The 20,819-nt window shown below is 42.1% G+C and overlaps 1 protein-coding gene across 1 annotated transcript in view; it reads right to left on the bottom strand.

Annotated features, from left to right (window-relative positions):
• The window catches only part of ZBTB46 (zinc finger and BTB domain containing 46), a 40,372-nt gene extending 25,440 nt beyond the window's left edge, over nt 1–14,932 (bottom strand). The window contains exons 1-2 of the mRNA XM_009070296.1: nt 14,879–14,932; nt 7,375–8,344 (exon numbers count right to left, since the gene is read on the bottom strand). Coding sequence (XP_009068544.1) covers nt 7,375–8,344; nt 14,879–14,932 — 1,024 coding nt within the window. The remainder of the gene's footprint in view (nt 1–7,374; nt 8,345–14,878) is intronic.
• Nucleotides 14,933–20,819: the final 5,887 nt, after the last annotated feature.

Here is a 20,819-nt window from a genome sequence, read left to right on the forward strand (position 1 = left end):
TCCCAAAACAAGATACAGCAGAACTCCCAAATCCAAGAAAGAGAGAAATGGTTAAACTGGAGGGGTTAATTGGTTTTGAAACTATTCTAAAATGGAGTAATCAAGTGTCCTGGAAGGAACAGGAATGATTGGGCAGTGCAGAAATACCTTAACCCATGCTGCTGTTTCCCCAGAACATGCAGAGAATTGTACAGTAATTCAAGACTATCACTTTAAAAATACTAAGGTTGGCTGTAAGCTTAACCTCTTTTTCCAAGTCTCTTAAGTCAGGCAGTAAAAGGACTGACACTATTCCCTGCTGCTCCGTGGGACAGGGACAGCCTCTCACTGCACATCTGCACATGAACAGACACAAACATGAAGGGACAGAAATAAAACACTGGAGCAGCACATTAAATATGAATACTCATGACAGAATGCTGAGTTATAACCTCTGAAAATCCTCAGAACAAACATTTACCTTTTGAAACAAGTGCCTGTAAGAAATGTAAAAAAAAAAAAAAAAAAAAGAAAAAAGAAAGGAAGACTGAAAAATAAACCAATCTGAGCCCAGCACAGCAAAGTTTGGGTTTGATTCCCATGCACTGCATCTAAGGAATTAATTCCTACTATTTTTTAATGCAAAAGCAGCACTGCAAATAGGGAAGATAAAGTCCTGATCAGCGCTGATTGCAAAGCAGGGATAGAATCTCTGTTTAAATACTGAAAGCTTCTTGATTTCTCACTTGAAATTTCAGTAAAGAAACAAAAAAGGGTAAAAAATTGGTTTTGGAAAGGTCAAGATCTCTGTGAAGGGAAGCCCAGTGCAACCTTGGCACAAGGAACAAACGAAACAGTGAGAAGGGCACTCAAGAGAGGGAAAATGCCTCTGATCTCTGGAGTTAAAGCAGATTAACAGAATCAGGGCTGCAACCACGGGGAGGAGGAAGAGGAGGAGGAGGAGGAGGAGGAGGGCTTGGGAGCCTGGGGAAAATGGAATGCAGGGTGGGGAAAGGAAACAGACACTGAGCTTTGAGCTAAAGCTGGTTTAGGGTGGAACCATTTTAAAGCCAGGGTGTAGCCAGGGAGTAGTGTCTGGGTTTGAAGCGATGAGTTTAGTTTCCGAACTTGAAAATAACCTGACCTAACCCTTCAATAACAGAAACTCCAGAGTTCCTCCCATAAAGATTGCGTCCTAATAATTTTGTTAGCCTGGCACCATGACGACACGACGACCCTGAATTATTCACCGAGACCCTCTGCAAAATTCAGCAGGTGGACACACAGGTCAGTGGTGGTTGGGATGGTTTTTTCGCTTGGTTTTGCATTTTGAAGCAACTCACAGCTACCTCCACACAGTGTTTCATGCACACCAGGAGTTCCAGGGAGGGTCTAGAAACCTGGGCAGCTCCATAAGCCTGAGGAATGCAGGCTAAGCCGATTTCGGGCTCAGAAAGAATTCTGGGGGTGGCATTAGAGCTCAGAGCTGTAACCCCTCCAGGTCTGGCTGTGAGAGCAATCCTGGCGTCGACCACCACTGAATCTCCCCAATGAAAACATCACTAAAAGCCCCTCAATCATAGCAGAGAAGATGTTAATACCTTGTACTGTAACTGCAGCTTCATGGTTGTGGAAAGCAGGTGGAAAAATGCAGTAATGAACTTCATTTTCCAAGTCACAGGCAATTTGTACTTGACTATTACTTACCCTCAAAAATACTTCAACACCTTTCCAATAAGCTGACCATTTTGATCCAAAATATCTACCCTCCTTGAAAAGGGATCTTTCCAAAATTAGGCATGAAAGAATGATCTAAGTAATGAACTAGTAGTAGGAAACTATCAAAATTTGAGCCTGCGTTGGTGTAGGACATCAGATATTCACCTGGCAACTGAAATTTTAACCAGCACAGTTTCAGTTGTGGCTGTAACAAACACTTCAACACCTGCCTGAAGTTTTCCCATTGTAAGCAGGACTCAGACCATGCAGGTGGATTGGAGATTCCATCTCTCCAAAGTAAAATCCATTTAAAGGAAGAGTAAGTGTCTGTATCCTGTCTCTGAGTGCTATGCTGCATGGACCATTTCAACACCTCATGCTTCCAAAATTTCCCTTAGCATCTCCTTCAATGCATCTGTTTTTGTCTTGTAAAACAGAACAAAAATCTTTAAGAGTTCCTTAAATACCTGAATCCTGAGTACAAACACCAGGCTCAATTTTTCCCCCCCCTCCTTATTTCACAAAACCTGTATTCCTCTGCTTGGCCCAATACACTTACTAAATATCACAACACAAACAATGGGATTTTCAATGGAGTGATTTATTGAGTAATTTGAAAATATTACTCAAGGAAAGACATGAAGCTTTGCCCTGAAAAGGTGACAGAGTTAGAGGAAGCCTGGCAGCTTGCTGAGAAACAGACTTTTCTGCAAGAATAAAATCATCTTATTATAAGACAATCCACCCATTCACCTGCCTGCACTCAGGCAGGTCCAGAGACCTCACCTGCACAGAATTAGTTGAGAGTTCAGCTAGAATGAGCTTCTTGCCTCCCTCTGAAGCTCTCTGCGATGTAAACTCACTGTATGATCCAACTGTTAAGCATCTGTGCTCACCAACAGCTCCTGCAATCATAATTTGCTCTCTAGAAACCAAGACAGAAAAAGGGATGGGAAAAGGCTGACGACACCAGCTGTCTCCAGGCTTCCCAGGGAGTGAGCAGCACAGCTCCCTGCAGCAGGCACTGCAGTCGGATGTGTGTCATTGGAAAATGAGGGACTTGAACGTCTCCTCACCAGGAGGGAGGAAACTTGTGCATAATTAAAGATTTTCATAAGGAAAATATTAAAGGAACTGTGAACTCTGCGGAGTTAGAAGGATGCAGTGATGTCCTGCCTGTCCTTCCCATGAAGGTCACACTACTCTGGAGCTCTTCTTACAGAGCACAGAAATTTCACTACATAGAACCAAAGGAAAGCAAAGACTTTCCAAACTGTAGGGTCTTTAAAAATGACTGTTGTGTTTTGAAAACAATTAGCGTCAATTCACACGCAGAAATTCACTCGCAGCTCTCAGGTACAAACACTCAGAAAATGTGTGGGAGTATTTCCTTAGAAATAAATTCCTGAGTCAACTACTGTACTTCAACTAACACATTAATAAAGCCATCAATAAACTCTTCAAAAGTCATCCTCCAAGTGACAGTTTTCCACTGTATGAAGAGGCAAAACCAGCAACACTTTGTGGCTTAGCAGCTCTCCCAGTGAACATCTCTGTCCTCTTTGGTGAGAGCCTTTCAACCACCACCTGATCCTGCCATCCATGCACTTGGGATGTGCAATCCTGTAAAAACTTTATCCAGCGATGTTAAAGGAATTGCAGCCTAAGGAAAAGGAAGATGTTCAAGGCACAAGGCAATTTGTGAATTTCAGAAGTATCTAATACATGTTTTTGCAGAAAACCTATGAAATCCTAGAAAAGGGGATAAAATAAAAGGCAGAGCTGTTCTCCTGGCAGGTCTGTGGAAGAAATTCTTCTTGGCTCAGTTCTGAAGAAAGTTATTATTTATAGAAGTCCATCCTTCAGTTTACGTTGGAGAACTCTATTTCCAAGTGAATGTGACTTGGTGAGGAAAACATATATATGAACGTGTCATACAAGGAATGACAGACTGACATCCTGAACAACCCAAACAGGATGAGAAAAAGAAAACCTCATGTGTTTGATGCTAAACAGACAATCCAAATTAATAAACAGAAACTGGTGGTGCTCATCAGGCTTTGTGCTTGACTGACAGCACCCTGAGAAACCTCCACTTTGTCTGCATTCCTCTGCAAACCCTATGTGCTCATCCTTTCTTGGATGAAGCAGCCACACTTCATGGCAGGCATTAACAATCTCTTACTATTTCCATGATGTTAGGTTATCATTAGTAAGATTACTCCAGACACTCCTTTTTATTTTAATCTGTAGTGTGAGTGAATTCAAAGACACTCAATAGCACCTCACCAGCAGCTGGGAAAGAATCAACTGATTCCCAGAGCATTGTCTTACCCTTTTGATTTAAAAAAATCCTGTGTCTTTTTCAGACCTCATTGATCTGTGTTTAAATACAATCTACTTAAATATTTGAGGCACTTTAGTACACCTGCCTGTACTGATAAGAACAGGTTTCCCACTGAAAGAAGCAGCACTGCTGTGTGGAAATGAGCTGTGAGTTGTTTCAGAAAGCAAAGTTTCAGTGATTGCAACGTGTTCCTTTGTCATGGAACAGGAATTAAGTAATCCTGTATAATACAGCAAATAGGAAGAGTATTTTTAATCTGTGAAGTGTACTGCCCCAAATAATCATTCAATTCAAAGGGTGAGGCAATGGTTACTTGCAAGATTCCACTTCCAGAATGTTGCCCAAATGCAATGCTGCTTGTAAGCAAGACCAAAAGAGTATCTTGCACAATTTCAGGAGGGAGACTGAGCTTTGAAGATGGATTCCCCTAAATCAGCTTTTGCATTGCCAGAAGGTCTGTGCTGCAGTATAGAGGCATTTGCAAACAGTCCCCAAATGATCCCACAGTGAAGGCTTTCAGACTTAGCAAGCAGCATCTTAAAATAACTGATTAGATCAGAAAAGTGAAGGAGCCTCAAAAGAACAAAGAGTTCTAGGTAACTTTCTTTCCTCTTAATTACTCATGAAAGAACATTCAACACCCATTTCCTCAGCAAATGAGGACCTTTTCATCTCAGCTATGAACAATGTGGATAGGATGCTTCTAAATAAATGAGGTTAAAAAAAAAAAAAGAGCCCTGGACCATGAAGTCTGTTTTAAAGAATGAAACCTGACACAACTAAATCAAAGACAACTCCAAGCTGAAATTTAAACACATCCCAAACACTTGTTACACAGTGCAGACACTTGCCATTATCCACTTGCACACAAGAAAATTCAATTGTTCTTCATGCTTACAAGTCAAGTTTGCAACACCCTTAGACTGGTGCTGAGTTGTAGCAGGAGAGGGAAGAACCTGGGGTACCAAAACCCAACCGAAGCAGGACCTCACAGCTTGGCATCTCGGGAGATGGAGCAATTTGCAGGAAAGTTACTTCCAGCTGCAGGATATGGGAAATACTCCTGTGAGACCAGAAGACCCTGCAGGGACCCAGGCAGGGATGGTTTGGGGGAGCAGGAGTTCAGTCCACACTGAAAGAGCAGCAGCCTCACCTGACTGACCAACTGATTTCCCCCAAACCACATGTTTACCACAGGAGCACACGAGGCTGTCTGCTGACAACGGCGCCAAGGTTAACCGAAACTCAACATTTGCATCTCATATCCTTTGAAATCATAACAAAAAATGCCCCAAAGACAAGACAATTTGACCTAAAACACACACAGGGCTTGCAGAGACAATCCCTGCTAAATCCACACACACCAATTTCAGGCCCCTTTCCAGCAGGGCAGAAAGGAGAATTTCAGTTCCGTTCCCCTCTCCAAAGGGTCAATATGGGGAACCCATGAGCAGCTCAGTCTGCACACACAACCCCCTTGCTCCTCATGGATACTTCCATGTGGCACACACTGCTCTTGGACCAGCAGCCTGTCTGGCTGCCCCTGCCAACACCAGCAGCCTCTGTGCCTGTTCCTTTTGGACAGCAGGAACTGACGCCACTCATTTTTTCCTTTTGTTTTACCAGCACTAGTGGAATATTCAAACTCTTCCCCCAACCATCAACACTCAGCCTCCCCTTTCCCACCATTAGAACCACCTCTTTTATTGGAAACTGCATTTAAGACAAGATTTGGAACAAATAATTTGATTGTGCAGCTGACGTGCTGTCTCAGCACTGTGCTCACTCAACCCCCGGAGCCATCTTGCTCTCATCTGCAAACAGCCACTGAATTTAATTCTTTAACAATTAGGAATTAAATAATCTAAGCTTTATTCAGCTTCCAGTAACACAAGTTCTTCCATTTTGCACTGTTTGCAGTAAAGACATCCAATCCATAACTAGTTTGCTAAGAGGATCAGAGCTGCAGTTCAGTTTCTGCAGTGACTCCAACACATCTGGTTCACTCCAGGTACCTGTCCAAGTCCAATCCCCTCAGACAGCACGAGTGATTGAGTTGATTTTACAGGATGCCATGAGAAATGAAAAATAGTTGCATGTGAACAGCACATCAGGCAATCCAGACTGAGTCTCCACTCAAAACAAGCCCAAAATACATGCATTATAAAAACAAGATTCATCATAAATCACTGTTATCTTCAATTATCTTGCATTTTTCTAACTGACGTTGTTTTGATTTTATCAGCAGCTAATTAGAATAATTACACGCAAGCTTGCTGCAGCAGATAACTGTAAAACATAATAAATCTCAAGACATTTGTAGAGTTACCCATTCAATGAAAACCACATTGAAACTCCAGTACGTAAACAACTTACACCTCCTTTTCAGCCCATAAAGACTCTTAAGACTTTCAGTACTCTTTGTATTGCTTTCTTCATCCAAATTTGGCAACATAAAGGTCTGTAATCTCACACACCCTTCTCCTGGCTGAGTTGGATGCAACGAAACACAGGCTAACTCCCAGCAGACCAAGTGCTTGAGGTCAGTTTGAGAGAGTTTAATACAACAGTTCCTTAAAGTCCTTAGGAAAATCCACCCAACTCCTGGATCAGTAGCATTCCTGGATCTATTAATTGCCACTGATTAATGAATCAAGTAGAACAGTTATCTTGAGACAGAAAAATAGCCTCTAAAAGTTTGAAAGAAGTCAAGAAAACATTTTTCTCCCTGGCTAACACTTTTAAACGCAGCCACTCAGCTCAGAGCACACGTAGGCACACACCAAAAAACACTTTATCCTTAGTGGTACCTCAGAAAAGCACAGTATTCTTAAGAGTTACCAAACACTTATCCTGCCATTACCAGCAACAAGCTGCAGTGGTTTTCTCACACAAGAGAAAGCGACACCTGAATCTCAGCAAGTTCTGCAGATGGTGTTGGTAAGACTAAGTTACACCTGTGTGTGGTGTAGTGACATCATCAATGTACTGTGCAAGGAAAATTCCTCAAGCTTGACATCAGTTTGCACACCTGCTAGAAGAAATTCCAACCTTTCCTCTCATTAATTCCAACAATTATAGGGGGGATTGAGGCTATTCAAAGCCAAAACAAAACTACTACTGTCACAGGAGAACCAGCCTGAGACACTGAGAGTCCCAACTGAACTGTACAGTGCTTGGTGCTTCTGCATTGCTGCAAACACAAGTTTCTACATTTTTCCCCTTTCTGGCAAACTCCTATTTTAGAGACTAATAAAATCATACCATAAACAGACCTAATTAACTCAGAGTTTTTCATTTCAGCCACAAAAACTGGGAGAATTACTTACTTGGGTCTCGACTGCTGTACGGCCATCCTGAGGCAGGTAAAAACGATGGCACTGGAGAATTTGCCCTGCTGTCATCCTCCACTTGCTGCGTGATGTGCCTGACAGTTTCTTTGTTTTTCCTGTTCTTCCTGCGCCCCGTGGGCTGCCAGCCATCCCCCACTCCTTGCTCCGAGAACGCACTCTGTATTGCACTATCCTTGGCAGAATGGAGCTCACCCCCTCCATAATGTGACGGTGAGACCTGTTCCTCTTTGATCCGTAAAGACCCATAGCCCATGTCACCAGCCCAAAGAGACTGGGATGAAATGTCTTCTTGGCTGTCCGTTTTTGGTTCTTGATCCTCTTTTCCATAACTACTCCCTCCCTCGTGGCAGCTGGCAATAGCGGAGTCTCCAGAAGAGTTTGCTGGGCTCGTTCTCCGAGCCAACCAGGGAGATATACTCCTGCCAGCCACCACTGCCGAGATCAAAGCATCCGTGCTGCTGCTGGAAGGGGCTCCCAGTTCATAATCCACAAGATCCTCCGAGGCATCTGACTTTATGCTTATGTCAAGAGCTGCTTTGATGAAGTTGTGACAGGCTTGCACAATATCTGTCATCTGCAGGTAGCTGGCAGCTGACATCACCTCGATGACATTCCGGCTGGTCAGTGCCAGGTGTGCGGAATACATGAAGTCAATGATTGCCTTAAAGCCTTGTGCGGTGACGATGTCCAAGTGAGTGACTGTGGCCTGGTCAGAGGTTTTCTGTACCTGGCAGTAGAGAGTTTTGAAGTAGCGACTACTCCCAAGGAGAACATTTTTGTGAGCCTTAAAGATCTTGCCCTCCACGATGATGCAGACGTCGCAGAGGATCCCGTGCTGCCGCTGCTCGTTCAGCTCCCGCAGCAGATGACGGTAGTGGGAAGCAATCTCCATATCTTCCTTTCGGTTATTCATTTGGAAATCTTTATGTTTCCTCTTCCACAAGTCCTGCATGGGGAAGGAAATGACAGGATTACAAAATCCAAGACAAGCTCCAAGATGTGTTTTCCAAAGACTGAGACAAACCCTGAGTTGTACCAGATTAAGCAACAGGTTCATCTGGAAAGAATGCCACAAATACAACTACTGCCTGCAACTGCACATTCATCACACACTACAGCTTACTCTTACCAGACTTCAAATGATTCGTTCAAAAGGATCAGATTTGAAGCCCATCCTCCAACTGCTCATAACATCCCAGAGAAACACTTCTCTAAATTGTTAGACTCCTAACAAAACCCATCTGAAGTTACCAGGGCACAACAGCTGTCACCTTTTACTGGGAGTTTGGTGGAGTTTGGTTTTGAAAGAGACACTGCACTTGAAACCACACTGATGGAGACAGACTGCTGAAGAGCACTCTAACATAATTTCCTCGAGGGAACACACGGGGTGTGTAGCACACTGAATAGCTGAAATCCTCAAACAGCAACAGCCAACTGAATCCAACATTTCCCTGCTTATACTCCCGAGGAGGGGCTACAAACATGGTTTGTAAGTCAGAAGAGCCACAGGCAAAGCCAAGACCACAGAACACACAATTTTAAGTCTCTACCCAAGCTAAACTGACAATAGATCACAACTATGAAATTACTGTTACTTGAAGCTTAATGACTTATAAGCACAAGAGTTTTACCTCTGCAATAAACTTGTCACTTCATTGGTTTTATATCTCCAACTTTGCCCCACAGCCACACTCAGATATTGGGTAGAGAAATTCCCATGATCACCTAAAGGAAGGATGCTTATGACCAACATAACAAAGCTGATTCACAGGACGTTTGCTCACCTTTTCATAAAATTTGACAGTACTACTCAAAAAAAGGCTAGTTAGTCCCAGCAGCAGAGACATGTATCTTGTAAATTAAGCTCCAAATCATCCTCCTCTTACACTCCAAAACAGAAAACAAGGTCCGAAAAGTGGCTATGTTGGTAATAAGTAGCAACATTAGGATTTTCAGATTAAATTTATTCAGCTATTACCTTTGCAACTCCGTACCTGCTTTGCTGCCACAGCTTTACAAATTCCTTGGCATTCAATTCTGACTTTTTCTCTAGCTTATACCACTTATTAGGAACTTCCTGTCAAGATTTATTTACCATGTAACAATGGTCAGTGGTCCAACTAAGAGCACCAAGCTGCCACACAAGGTGTAAGATCTCACTCCTTTCTCCAAGGAACTTTAATTTGTTCCAATATAAGAAGCTCCAACTGTAGAATTGACATGAGGGTCCACATGTCAACATCTAGCTGTAAAACTGGACTCAGTTCCAAATGTTATTAGGGGCAGGTACACACATCAGAAGCTTTCATTTGGGCTACTGGTTGTTACTTACAAAACCAAAACCACTGAGGTCTTAGTCCTGAAGTGCACATGGCTCAATCCAAGCACTGACAGTCAGGAGGGTAATGTGAGCCTGGAGCATTGAGTTCATACACAAATTCAGTCCCATCTGCTCAAACCAGCTTACAGCAGTGGGCAGTCCTAGGACAGACGTGATTAACTCTCCCGACACATGCAAGTGTGTTTCCTGTCGTGTGGAATACAATCTGTATGGATCCATCAGCCCTCTGCCACCTTCCCCTAGTCTGTGCTATTATTATCAGCAGCAGGAGCGAAATAGCTGCAGTTTAGTCAACACTGTTGGCTAGAAAAGCACCTCCCAGCCCACAGAACATACGTGAGATGGGACATTCTTCTAGAGAGGCACCTGATGATTCAAAAGTTCAAGTTATGCAAGAGTGCTTCCAGCTCCTCCAGTTCCACAGGGATGGAGCTGCCTCTCTGCAGCGTCGGAAATGCTAATTTGCAAGACCAGCTGGTCCCTGATCATTGGGAAGTGTTTGCTTCCCTCCAGAGAGGAAGGACCATGTTCCTGCAACACAAACAGGCTGAACTGGTGCTCAGCCACTCCAAAGCTGTGCAGCTTTTCTGCAGAATTAAGCACAGAAGGCAGAGAAGCCAAGCTCTGTTTATCTGAAGTGGAAGAGGTCAGCAGCAGTGTGGTTGTGCACTGAACGACAAACCTATTTACCACTGAAATCTGCCCAGAGACCTCAAACCAAACCCTCACACAGACACCCTCTCCATCTCAAATTAATGAAATAAATCGATGAAAATCAAACCAAGAGACAGAGCCAGGGAGTATGGTGGAAAAAAAAATAATTGATTTTTCAGGTGTTTGGCCTGAAAAGGTTGTGATGGCACCAGCCAGCACAGCAGCTCTCAGCCAGGCTCTGGGGGTGGCTGCCACTGCTTCCCAACGGTTCCGTGTGGGAGAGAACCACCTCTTAAGGCAGAATGACAGTTCAGTTTTGTCTTTATTCCAGAAACCACTACTGCATCTACTTTTAGGAGTTGAAGAGTCAGCTTAGTCCCCTCAGGAAATACGAATTGCCACACAGGATAAAGGGAGTTGTCCATCAACAAGTCCTGTCTCCAACAGATGCCATATCCACATGATTCAGAGGAAGACACAAGAAAACCTCACAGCATACAATTAGGAAGCAATCAGAAGGGTTTGGATATAGCATTATCCTTTACTCTTCTTTCACAGGTATCACAATCCATATTCTAAGAACACCAACTCACTGGAACTATGAGTGTGTGTGGGAAATCTCCTGCAAGGATAATTTTCTCTTCCTCAATTTCATACAGATTAGCATCAGGAGTGTTTGTCAATGTCTCCACCTGCTCTTGTGAATTTATGCAACAACAGCATTTCTTCTTCAATCATCTTCACTTGAAAATGATATCAATCCCTTGAGATTTTTTCCTTTGCTATTTCATACATTTATTCAGCTCAGCAGGTTGGGTTCCCTCTCCCTGTTGAGCACTCTGCTTCAGATACACTTTGTCCTTTTCCAAGCTGCCTATGGCAGAAACACAGATTTTAAAATATCTGTCTCTCACTACCTTTGGTTTAGACTGGACCAGTGTGAGGTTCAGGCATTGACTCATCTGCTGCTTCTGACGAACAAAGCACTTGTTCATCTCTTCAAGAAATAGGAAGTCAGTCAGAGACAAGATATCAGGGAATTTTTACTAAACACACACACATCTAAGCAAGATTCCCTCCTGGCCAGGAAGGTGAGCACATTATAGCACCTTCAAGTAAGCAAGGAATGATGTGGATACTCCTGTATTTGGTATAATCAATAGAATTTAACATTTTCCCAATCAGGAGTTATTATTATAGATGTCTTGATCCTCCTTTGTGGGAAGGTCTGAAACCTTACACATGTCACTCCACATTCAACATCTGTCACAGCATTGTACCTCTTACAGGAGAGGTCTTTGGGGGAGAAAATTAAATATGCCTCAAATTCAGAGGAATTAATTAGTTTTCTGTCTACCCATGTCAAACCAGAACATCCGTTTAATGTCAAAGATCACTAGGGAATTATTCCAAGTTAAATTTAAGGCAATTTGCTAGTAGTTAAAAATTCAGGAAGCTTTAAAATCCTGTGCTCTTGTGTTCCAATTTTACATGCTGTTTTGTGGCTTGCTCCTGGTTTGGATATTTTTTTCCCTTTTGCTTGTAAGGGTATTTATCTCCACTTAAAAAGATTTCTTCAGACAAGCAGTACTTCTAGTGGAAGCACAGTGAAGGTGGAAGAAGCTGTGGAGATTTCTTAGGAACAGACTTCAAAGATCAATGATCTATTTTTTGTTTTATTTCAGGTCTTTTTCGTACAGTGAAGGATTGCAAAGTTGAGCATCTACTAGGATTCTTTAGGCTGGTCTTGCCATGGCAGCACATGGCCACAACACAACTTTCCAAGAAGCCAACAAACCATGAAAGTTCATCTGAAGATTTCCCACAAAATAAATTGCAGCAGATCAGTCTTTCTTCATAAGTCAATTCACAGACAGCACAGCAATTCAAATCTATTACTTCTCCAAAAATAACTACAAGAATTGTCCCTAAACAAACCCTTGCATGTAACAACAAAAAGAGCACAATGTGAGCAGACTGAATAGTCACTTTCATGCAGACTCCTGTCAAGACACAGGTCTGCTTTTTATTTTTCACATCAAATAAACTGGTCTTAAAGTAAGCAATAATAATTCATATCATCTTTAACCCTAGCTACAACAAACCTAGTTCTACAAATTGAGCATCCATGAAAGAGGTTTATTTTGCACTACCAGTACAGTATTTAGAGATAAAAATATCACCTGATGACACAGTAAGAATCTAAAGAGACAGAAACTTCACTTCTTGTTGGAAAGGTTTTAAGAAGAGTAACCAGCAGTACTTAAACTTCCCAGCATATGCACCCAGAATTAGTTTCCTGACCAAAATCTTAACACCAGTAAAACTAAGGACTATGAATTTGATGCATCTAAAACTCATAGCAATACTTGAATTTTGACACAAAGTCACAAACAAGAAATGAAGTACACACAAAATATCCTCTCCAGAGCAGTCCCCTGGGAGAGAGTGGGGACAAAAATAAACTTCCTCCACTCAGAAAGAAAACAGGGAGAAAAAAAAAAAGGCCTGGAGGGGTTTTTGAGGGGTTTTGCTGTTGTTAGGAATTGTTCATTTGTTTGTTTCCTCTCTCAGAATATTAAGTGAACTGAAGATTTAAACTACATGACACTTTGTCTCTTACAATTTTCTAAACATGTTTCTACACTTAATACCAAGGACCCAAGTTACAGAATAGCAAAATACTCACTAGTGCACTCCTCCACCACTTGGCTCCCTAGAGAAAACATGCCAACTGGAATTTAACCAAAAATGTGTTGTTGCCTCCCCCTCTCCCTTCAGAGAAAAGTAAAAACAGATTAAGGAAGAACTCAAAATCACTCCAGTGGTTTATTATGCAAAAAACCAACAAACACACCCCACTTTTCTGCTTCCCCTGTGTCCTGTCCATGTCTCCACTCCCAAGACATTCCAACATTTTTTAAATTCCTCTGCAAAGGAGCTCTGTAAGGTGAGATTGGGCTTGAACTGCCTCCTTGTATACACACTGTGTCTTGTTGTGCAAGTTGCACTTTTATCCAATTAAAGACAACAGAAATGCACAGGATTCCTCCTCTCCATGTGCCTGTGCTGAAAAGAATGGAGAACAAAACCCCTCAACGTAACCTTAGCAACTGGAAAGGACAGTACCTACACTTCCTCTGCTAAATGAGAGGAAAGGAAGAGTCAGGATATTCATGGATGATAACTGCCTGCAGAGACACAGCTCACAAGTGCAGTGTTTTCTCCCAAGTGTTTGAGGAAGAACAGAACACAATTCTAAAAGAGTTTTAGTTTCTTGATACTAGATAACCCCAAATTAGATGTTCAGCTTTGTTCAAAATAGATGTAAGTAACAGCTTATGAAAATGAACAGTTGCCAAAAAAGAAGCTCTTGTACCCCATTCTGATGCCCCAAACCAATCATCTGCTGTTTAAGTTGGTCATTCCAACCACAACCCTGAATTCAAAGAGAAACAGGCAGATGTTTGTAAACAGACCAAACCAGACCCTTGGGCCAGAGAGGTTACTCACAACTCAGGGTTTCATGCAAACAACAGTGACCACTTTTCCCTGATGACCAGGGCTGAGAATGGTTAATTACAGCCCAACAGTGCACGTTCAGCCTTATGGGTTAGGAGTCACAGGAAGAAAATAAAAGTTTCATCATTCAGTTTGAGAAATACTACAGAAGTGCAGAAAGGGCAAGAATTTGGGAGGCAAATTTCAGTAACCTTAAAGAGAACTACTAATTCTACTTTTATTATCAGCTTTGACAAGCCCACTCAATTCTCAATGACTGTAGGGCAAAGAGAACCCCAAGCCCCTACATATGTTTAACATCAGCCTGAGGAGGAGTCACTGAAATCCTTCCAACTCCAAGCCACTGCTACTCATCATCAACAGCACGAAAACAACATCTCTGTTTAGAATCTCTGCAGTAGATACAATCCAGAAAGTCCATGAGTGAAGTTCACACAGCAGGGCAGAACACTCCACACTTCTAGTCATTCCCCATGTCATTAAAACTTTATTTTGTTACTCAAAAAACTTTAAACCAGTGACTTGGCTGTGGCCTTTGCCCTGTCAAACCACCCCCCTGAAGGTAGAGAGCCAGTTCAGGGGAGAGGTTTGGTACCACACAAATGCAACCAAAACATGGGATTTCTCAAGATACCCTAGAAAAATCCGTTTATGGACCCTCATTAGCTCTGACAGCACACGAAGAAAACCAGGACAAAGTGAAAGCTAAGGGAAAACTGTTAGCCTTCATATTCTGAAAGGAGGGTAAGTAGAAATTTAGAAACTGCAAAGCTATAAATATTAGGAAAAATAAAAAAACCTCAAAAAAAAAAAAAGAGCAGATATGCACATTTTGCTATAGTGTTCTTAAAAGTAATAAGCAGCAAAGTGATTTTTACTGATTTTTGTTAGAGAAAACATGCAAACTGCACTACTGAATAAATAAATAAATAAATAAATTCCAAGACAATTACTTCTTACCAGTAACAAACTGGGTTCCAGGTCTACTGTTTCTCCTACAACAGCTGAGGACATCAACAGCCCCAGGGCAGCACAGGTAGTGCACAGTTCTGTGACCTTCTGACAGCACTGCTGGGAACTCTTGTAGGAGAAAGACACAACTCTGACAAAAACCAAAACCAGAAGAAGTTATTAGCATTAGACTACGAGATTACTGTACAGCAGTGGAATTCTGTCTCCATAAACTCAGTTATAACATCTCTATCGATGACTTAACAAACCCCCAGAAAGTTAATTCCAAGCATATCAATACATTGCAGGTAATTACAGTCTGTTACCTTCTTGGAATACTGTAAGCAAGAGTTACTCAAAGGTATGGGAAAAGAAAGTCTAATTTTAGACACTAAAACTTCAAACAGATCCTTGAACAACAGAGTTTCCTGTTTGGGAGCTTTTCAAAACATTCTCACTCTAATGACTCTATAAAGAGACATTAGTGGCCCACAGGGCACTAACTCACCTTATCTGACCTATAAAATACTGAGGTTAAAAAGCTCCCAATGCAGCTCCTGAAAAAATGACTGCAATGGAATACTCAGGAGAATTTCCCCTTGATATGTTTAGCTGCCAGTTTGTACTGGCTGCCACCAACTCAGGGTTAAGAGACCAAGAAACCCCAAGATTTTTACAACTCTCTAAAATAGAGCTACTTGGGTATAGTGAGGCACATTCACAGAGACTTCTCAGCTAAAACCTGAGTGGTTTTTGGGTACAAGGCACGAGGAGTAGGAACAGCTCATCCACACCAAGGCTTCTGTCTGTCAGGACACAACCACCAGAACTATTGTCTTGTACATGTTTTGCCTGTACAAACCAGACTTTGTTTTCTTCAGAATAGCACATACACTGCACTGGCAACATTTAACTTCCAACTAAAACTTCTTTATTCAAACCTTTACATGGTTAGCCATGACAAAGTCTTTTTTGAGCTCTGCATTTCAGACATCTTCAATACACAGATTAGCTCACTTAATGAAAATAAGCTATAAATCAATACTGGTGATTTCAAGACTGACCTTCTGTAGTAACAGATTGTGAAAGAAAACATCAGAAGATAAAAACGAAGAAAGCTTTTCCAAAACAAACTAATATCATTACAGAAGGTGAAATAAAATATCTAATAAACAAATGAAGCAATAAGGAAAATCCAAGAATTCTTATGGCAACAAGCAGAACTGAAAATCTTGAAAACAAATATGACCCAATTGAAGCAAATACCAGTGACTTTGTTCTCAGTTTCTGTTTCAGATGGCCAAGTCTTGCCTTTCTCTAATTCTGATTGCTTCTCCACAGCATTTGTTTTGGAAAGCTCTTTTCAGTCCTGTTATTTAGACAGTTAAGAAAAAATAAAGCTGGGGAGTGAGGGAGCCAGACCAACCCAGACACATGGGAAATCACTTTGTTAGCAAAGTGTAAAAGGAATATGTGTTTTCACTTCGACTTAGAGCTGTTACTGTTAAAACTCTCATTTACACCTCTGTCCCAGAGCACAGAGAGAGCCAGAAGAGTCTGGTAAGAATAGCAAAGCTGAGCCCTACACTATTTTGCACTGCTCTGCATTTTTTCTTCTTGCTTTGAGCTCTGCACCTGTTTTCCTCTTGTGATCAAACAGATGAGAACCGAGTGACTGTGATTAATGGAGGCACCTGGGCCATGGGGAAGGAGCAGAAGAATAGCCACAGGTATTGCTTCAACTTTTGCATTTGGCTAGGATTTCTAAATGAGCCCTTGCTAGCAAAGTTAAATCAAGTTTCATAAAGAACTGTCAGCCCTCATGACAATGTTATCTCCAGCTCCTCTTTCTCTTTCCCATTCCACATGACAAAAGGATCTTTAAATGCTGAGAACTTACCGATACTTGAAAGTGTTTCCTGTTAGCCAAAATAAATGTGGTGATATTTCACAGCTGGATGGTGCATGTTTCAATGAACAGAGGAGAATGGTCTCTGGTAACAAGCTCCAAAAGGTGCATCAGATGTCCTGCATTTGGGGATGGAAAGAATAGGAGGTAAAAATTAAAACCCAAACTTAACTTAGTACAAAGCCCTTCAGTGTCACATCATTACAAGCAACAGTTAAAATCACTGCACGTTGACAACACTATTCACCATTTCAACAAGAAAAATATTATTTATTTGTGTTAACTTAAATAAAAGTTTAACATACCAATTTTAAGACCATTAACCACCTCTGACTATGCTTGCAGACAGAAGAGCTTCGAATAGGTCACTCTAAAAACCAGTACTTTATATAAGGATTTCAAACAGTTGACATCAAGGTTCCAGTTGATGTTTCTGTGGCACCTGCCAGCCACACACTTTAAATGGGGTTAACATTCACCTCACCTCACAGTCACAATCATTCCCCTCCAAACCAAAATATTTGCCTAAGGGTACAGAAAAATGATTTGCCCACCTTACACAAAAGATATTTGAGTTCTATTCCCACCCAGCTCAACTGAGCTACAGCCTTCAAAAGCCAGGGCGACCCTCAAGTTACTGAGCAGCACCAAGGAAAGCAATTTGCTCCTCTTGCAAACACTTGAAAACTTTGAAAAGAAAAAAACACACAGCCAGAAATACGCAAATGCCTAACAGAGTGTAACAGTTTGATTTTCCATGCCTGGAAAAGCTATGCAGCCTGAAATTCAATATTCCAATGGGTAACAAGTTGCTAATAGGACAGGATGCACCTTCCCCACCACACACAGGTGTATCACTGCTTGTCTGCAGGAAAATTCCACTGCACTTGGCATTTCCTCTGCATTTCCCTGATTCGTTTCCCGTAACTTCCAACTCTGCCCATGTGCCTGTCTCTCCCTCCTCTCTCCATCATGGTACAGTAACAGTTGCTCATATCATTCTCTTATTTTTGATCTCTCTTCTCTCATCTGGTTGCACCAAGAGAAGGAAAGATCCAACACTGCCCACACCACAGACTGCAGAACAGAGCAGGAACACAGCAGAGCTATCCAGGGCTTAAAAAGCAAATGCCTTACAGGGAACCAGACTTGAGAAATCTGGTGATGTAACAAAACCACAATAATTTAGCTACAAATATACCTGCTACTCTAGCAACGAAGACTAAAAAACCTGAAAAAATCCAAATCCCTGTGGCCAGTATGACACTTACCTGTCCAAGTGCCATTAACTCCTACAAGATCTTAGGCTTCTACTTTCAAAAGTCACAAAAGAAACCTAAGCACAGACACTGCCCCTGTGTGACTATCAGTCAAAAAAACATTACAAGGACCTTTAAAAAAAAAGAGGATTAGAGAACTGCAAGCATGTCACACTGGGAATTGCCCTGAAGAATGGTTTCCCCCAAACTTTCTCACTGGTTTTTAGTTTTTTCATTAGGGGATCTTTGCCAAAGTTCCCAAACTCAGTACGTAAAAAGGGAGGGAGCCAAAGAAGGAAGAACCATGAGGTGATTTTTAAAGAGAAGTAAAGCAGTGGGAGGAACTGAGAAAAAGATCACCTAAAAGACAGAAAAGACACATAAGTCAGGAACAATCTAAGAGTCAAAAAATCAACCAGTGCAAAACCAAAAGATAACATATGAAGTGTTCTGTGAACAACCTAATTCTGTTTGTGTAATTCCTGGTACAAGCCCTCAGTGCCTTGGGTAAGGTTCCTGGTTTGCTTTTTAGCACAAATCTCATAATCCAGATTTGATCAACTACTATAAAAAAAATGCAAGTGGAGTGAAGCCAAGAAGGACACAGTGGTAACAAGAAGGAAGTCCAAAACTCGTTTTATATTTAGCCACCACCTCACTCTCCAACACTATAGTGGCAGGACTGTTTGGAGCAACTGCGTCCTGACTGTTTCGTTTATCAGTACTTAAATTAGTTGGGTTTGGGTATTTTAAGCACCTAATGGCCAATACAGACCACTGATTCTTCTGTTTCAGGGCATGATGTGAGCACTAGTCAGGGAGGTATCTCCTCTGATTTGCAGAGTTGGTGCAAAAGGTGCAAATTTTGGTTAACCCTTTCCTCAATGGGAGCCAAGCCAACTGCCTGAATATCAACTTTCTGCAGCGCTCTTCTCCAGGAGGTGAGAAATACCAGGAAGCAAACTCACTTGGATGGAATAAGCAGTTTGTTCAACACATGATGAGGAAATAATTAGGAAAGATAGCTGGGTATTCCAGTGTACAGAGGTATAAACATAATCCTTAATATGCAAAACCCTACTCACTTTTCTAAGTCGGGTTCTTAGGCACGAAAGGTCCTGGCACACACCAACCTTCTCGTTACCAAGTGTATTTAATCCACACACAAGCTCATAGCTGTGTTTGTAGAGTATTTCTGACACCTCAGTGCCTCCCTCCATCAAAGAAGACCCCAACTCTGTTCTACTATAAAGCAAATAAAGGGCAACTCCCAACATTTGCAGGATGTTTTCCTTCCCAAGCACACACACGAGCCAAGTGAGCTGTAACAGGATAGGATCACCACTGTATGGGCTGGAATACAAGTCAGCCACATCCACAAAAAGCAAGGCAAAAAGGTGAGTCTGAGCTTTAATTTGGCATCTACCTGTTACAGTTCAGCAATGTCACCTCTCCTCCACAGCCACACACGGACATCCTTACCTACGTGCAACAGAACACTGCCAAGTGGGACACATTTCCATGTCATTAGAATGGCTGTCAAGGATCTCACCCTGCCTGCTTGGCACTCGGAAGCTATTCCAAACCAACATCTCAGCAGCAGTCTGACGTTTGTTAAATATATGGGTATGCAAGAAAGTTAAAGCGACTGTTCAGAAAATAACTGCACCACAGCTAACTTGGTATGGGACAGCAAACCCCACCCATGAGCCTCTAACTCCACCACATCCCGGAGGGAATTCAGTAAGGACTTCACACTGCTTTGCCTTTATGAAGAAGAAGCATTTCTAGCACAGTTAGGATTTTTCATCAGTATAGCAGAAAATGTTTTGGGAGAGCTGAGTAAACCCCAGCACCTCTGCCTGACCGAAGGGGAGACTGGTGACAAGCAGTTATGACACCAGAACATTCAATCAACAGCCACAGGATGGGAAGAGAGTCCCAAGGTGCAGCTGTGCCTCCAACCTCCACATCCTTGTGCATCCAAATACACCAAGGCAGCCCAAACCAGAAAACCGTTTGGGGAAGTTGAGAATCTTTCCTCTTGCATCTCAAGTGAAAGAAATCCCACAAGAAGTGAGACAGGCTTTTATTTCTCATCCTGCCTAAAGGACTGAAGATCCAGAGGGAATTGAGAAAAGCAACTGCTGAAGGAGGTATTTAAGGGGGCTGCAACACCAACCTTCCACCTGGTGAAACAAAAATCCTCAGGAAGGAATAAAGTGAAGTCTTGAAGCAACAAATTTTAACACTGTTATTGCAATGTACCAAATACCACAAAAGCTTTCACGGAGATGCTTCAGGTGTGGAGTAGGATCTCCTCAGGACTTCCCACAGACCAAATTCCTGCCTGTGCCTCACAGCCATGGTCAGCCCTTGTGCTCTGGCCTAAGGTGACCTCTGCTATCTGCACACAGCCTGCAGCACCAGCACTTTCACTATTAATACATGATGAGTTTCAAATATCACACACAGAAAGCACAGGTGAGCTCCTCACTTCAAAATATTCCAGCCAGACACGAAATATAAACATGGAATTAATCCTTCGTGTAAAGTGTTAGAATTTTCCAGGGTAATGGTCACAGCCAGGAATGGACACAAACCTCTGGCTCCTGGGAATCATAGCAGACATGTGGGATAACCATTACAACTGCAGGTAGCTCTTCAAAGACTTAAACTAAACCCTCACTCTGCCCTTCTGGTTGCCCATTAAACTAATCACACAGGAGCATGGAAAATGCCTGTGAATGCTTTTTTCCAATTTAGGGGGAGCCTAAAGAGC

The sequence above is a fragment of the Acanthisitta chloris genome, unplaced genomic scaffold (genome assembly GCF_000695815.1).
Source record: "Acanthisitta chloris isolate BGI_N310 unplaced genomic scaffold, ASM69581v1 scaffold34842, whole genome shotgun sequence".
NCBI lineage: Eukaryota > Metazoa > Chordata > Aves > Passeriformes > Acanthisittidae > Acanthisitta > Acanthisitta chloris.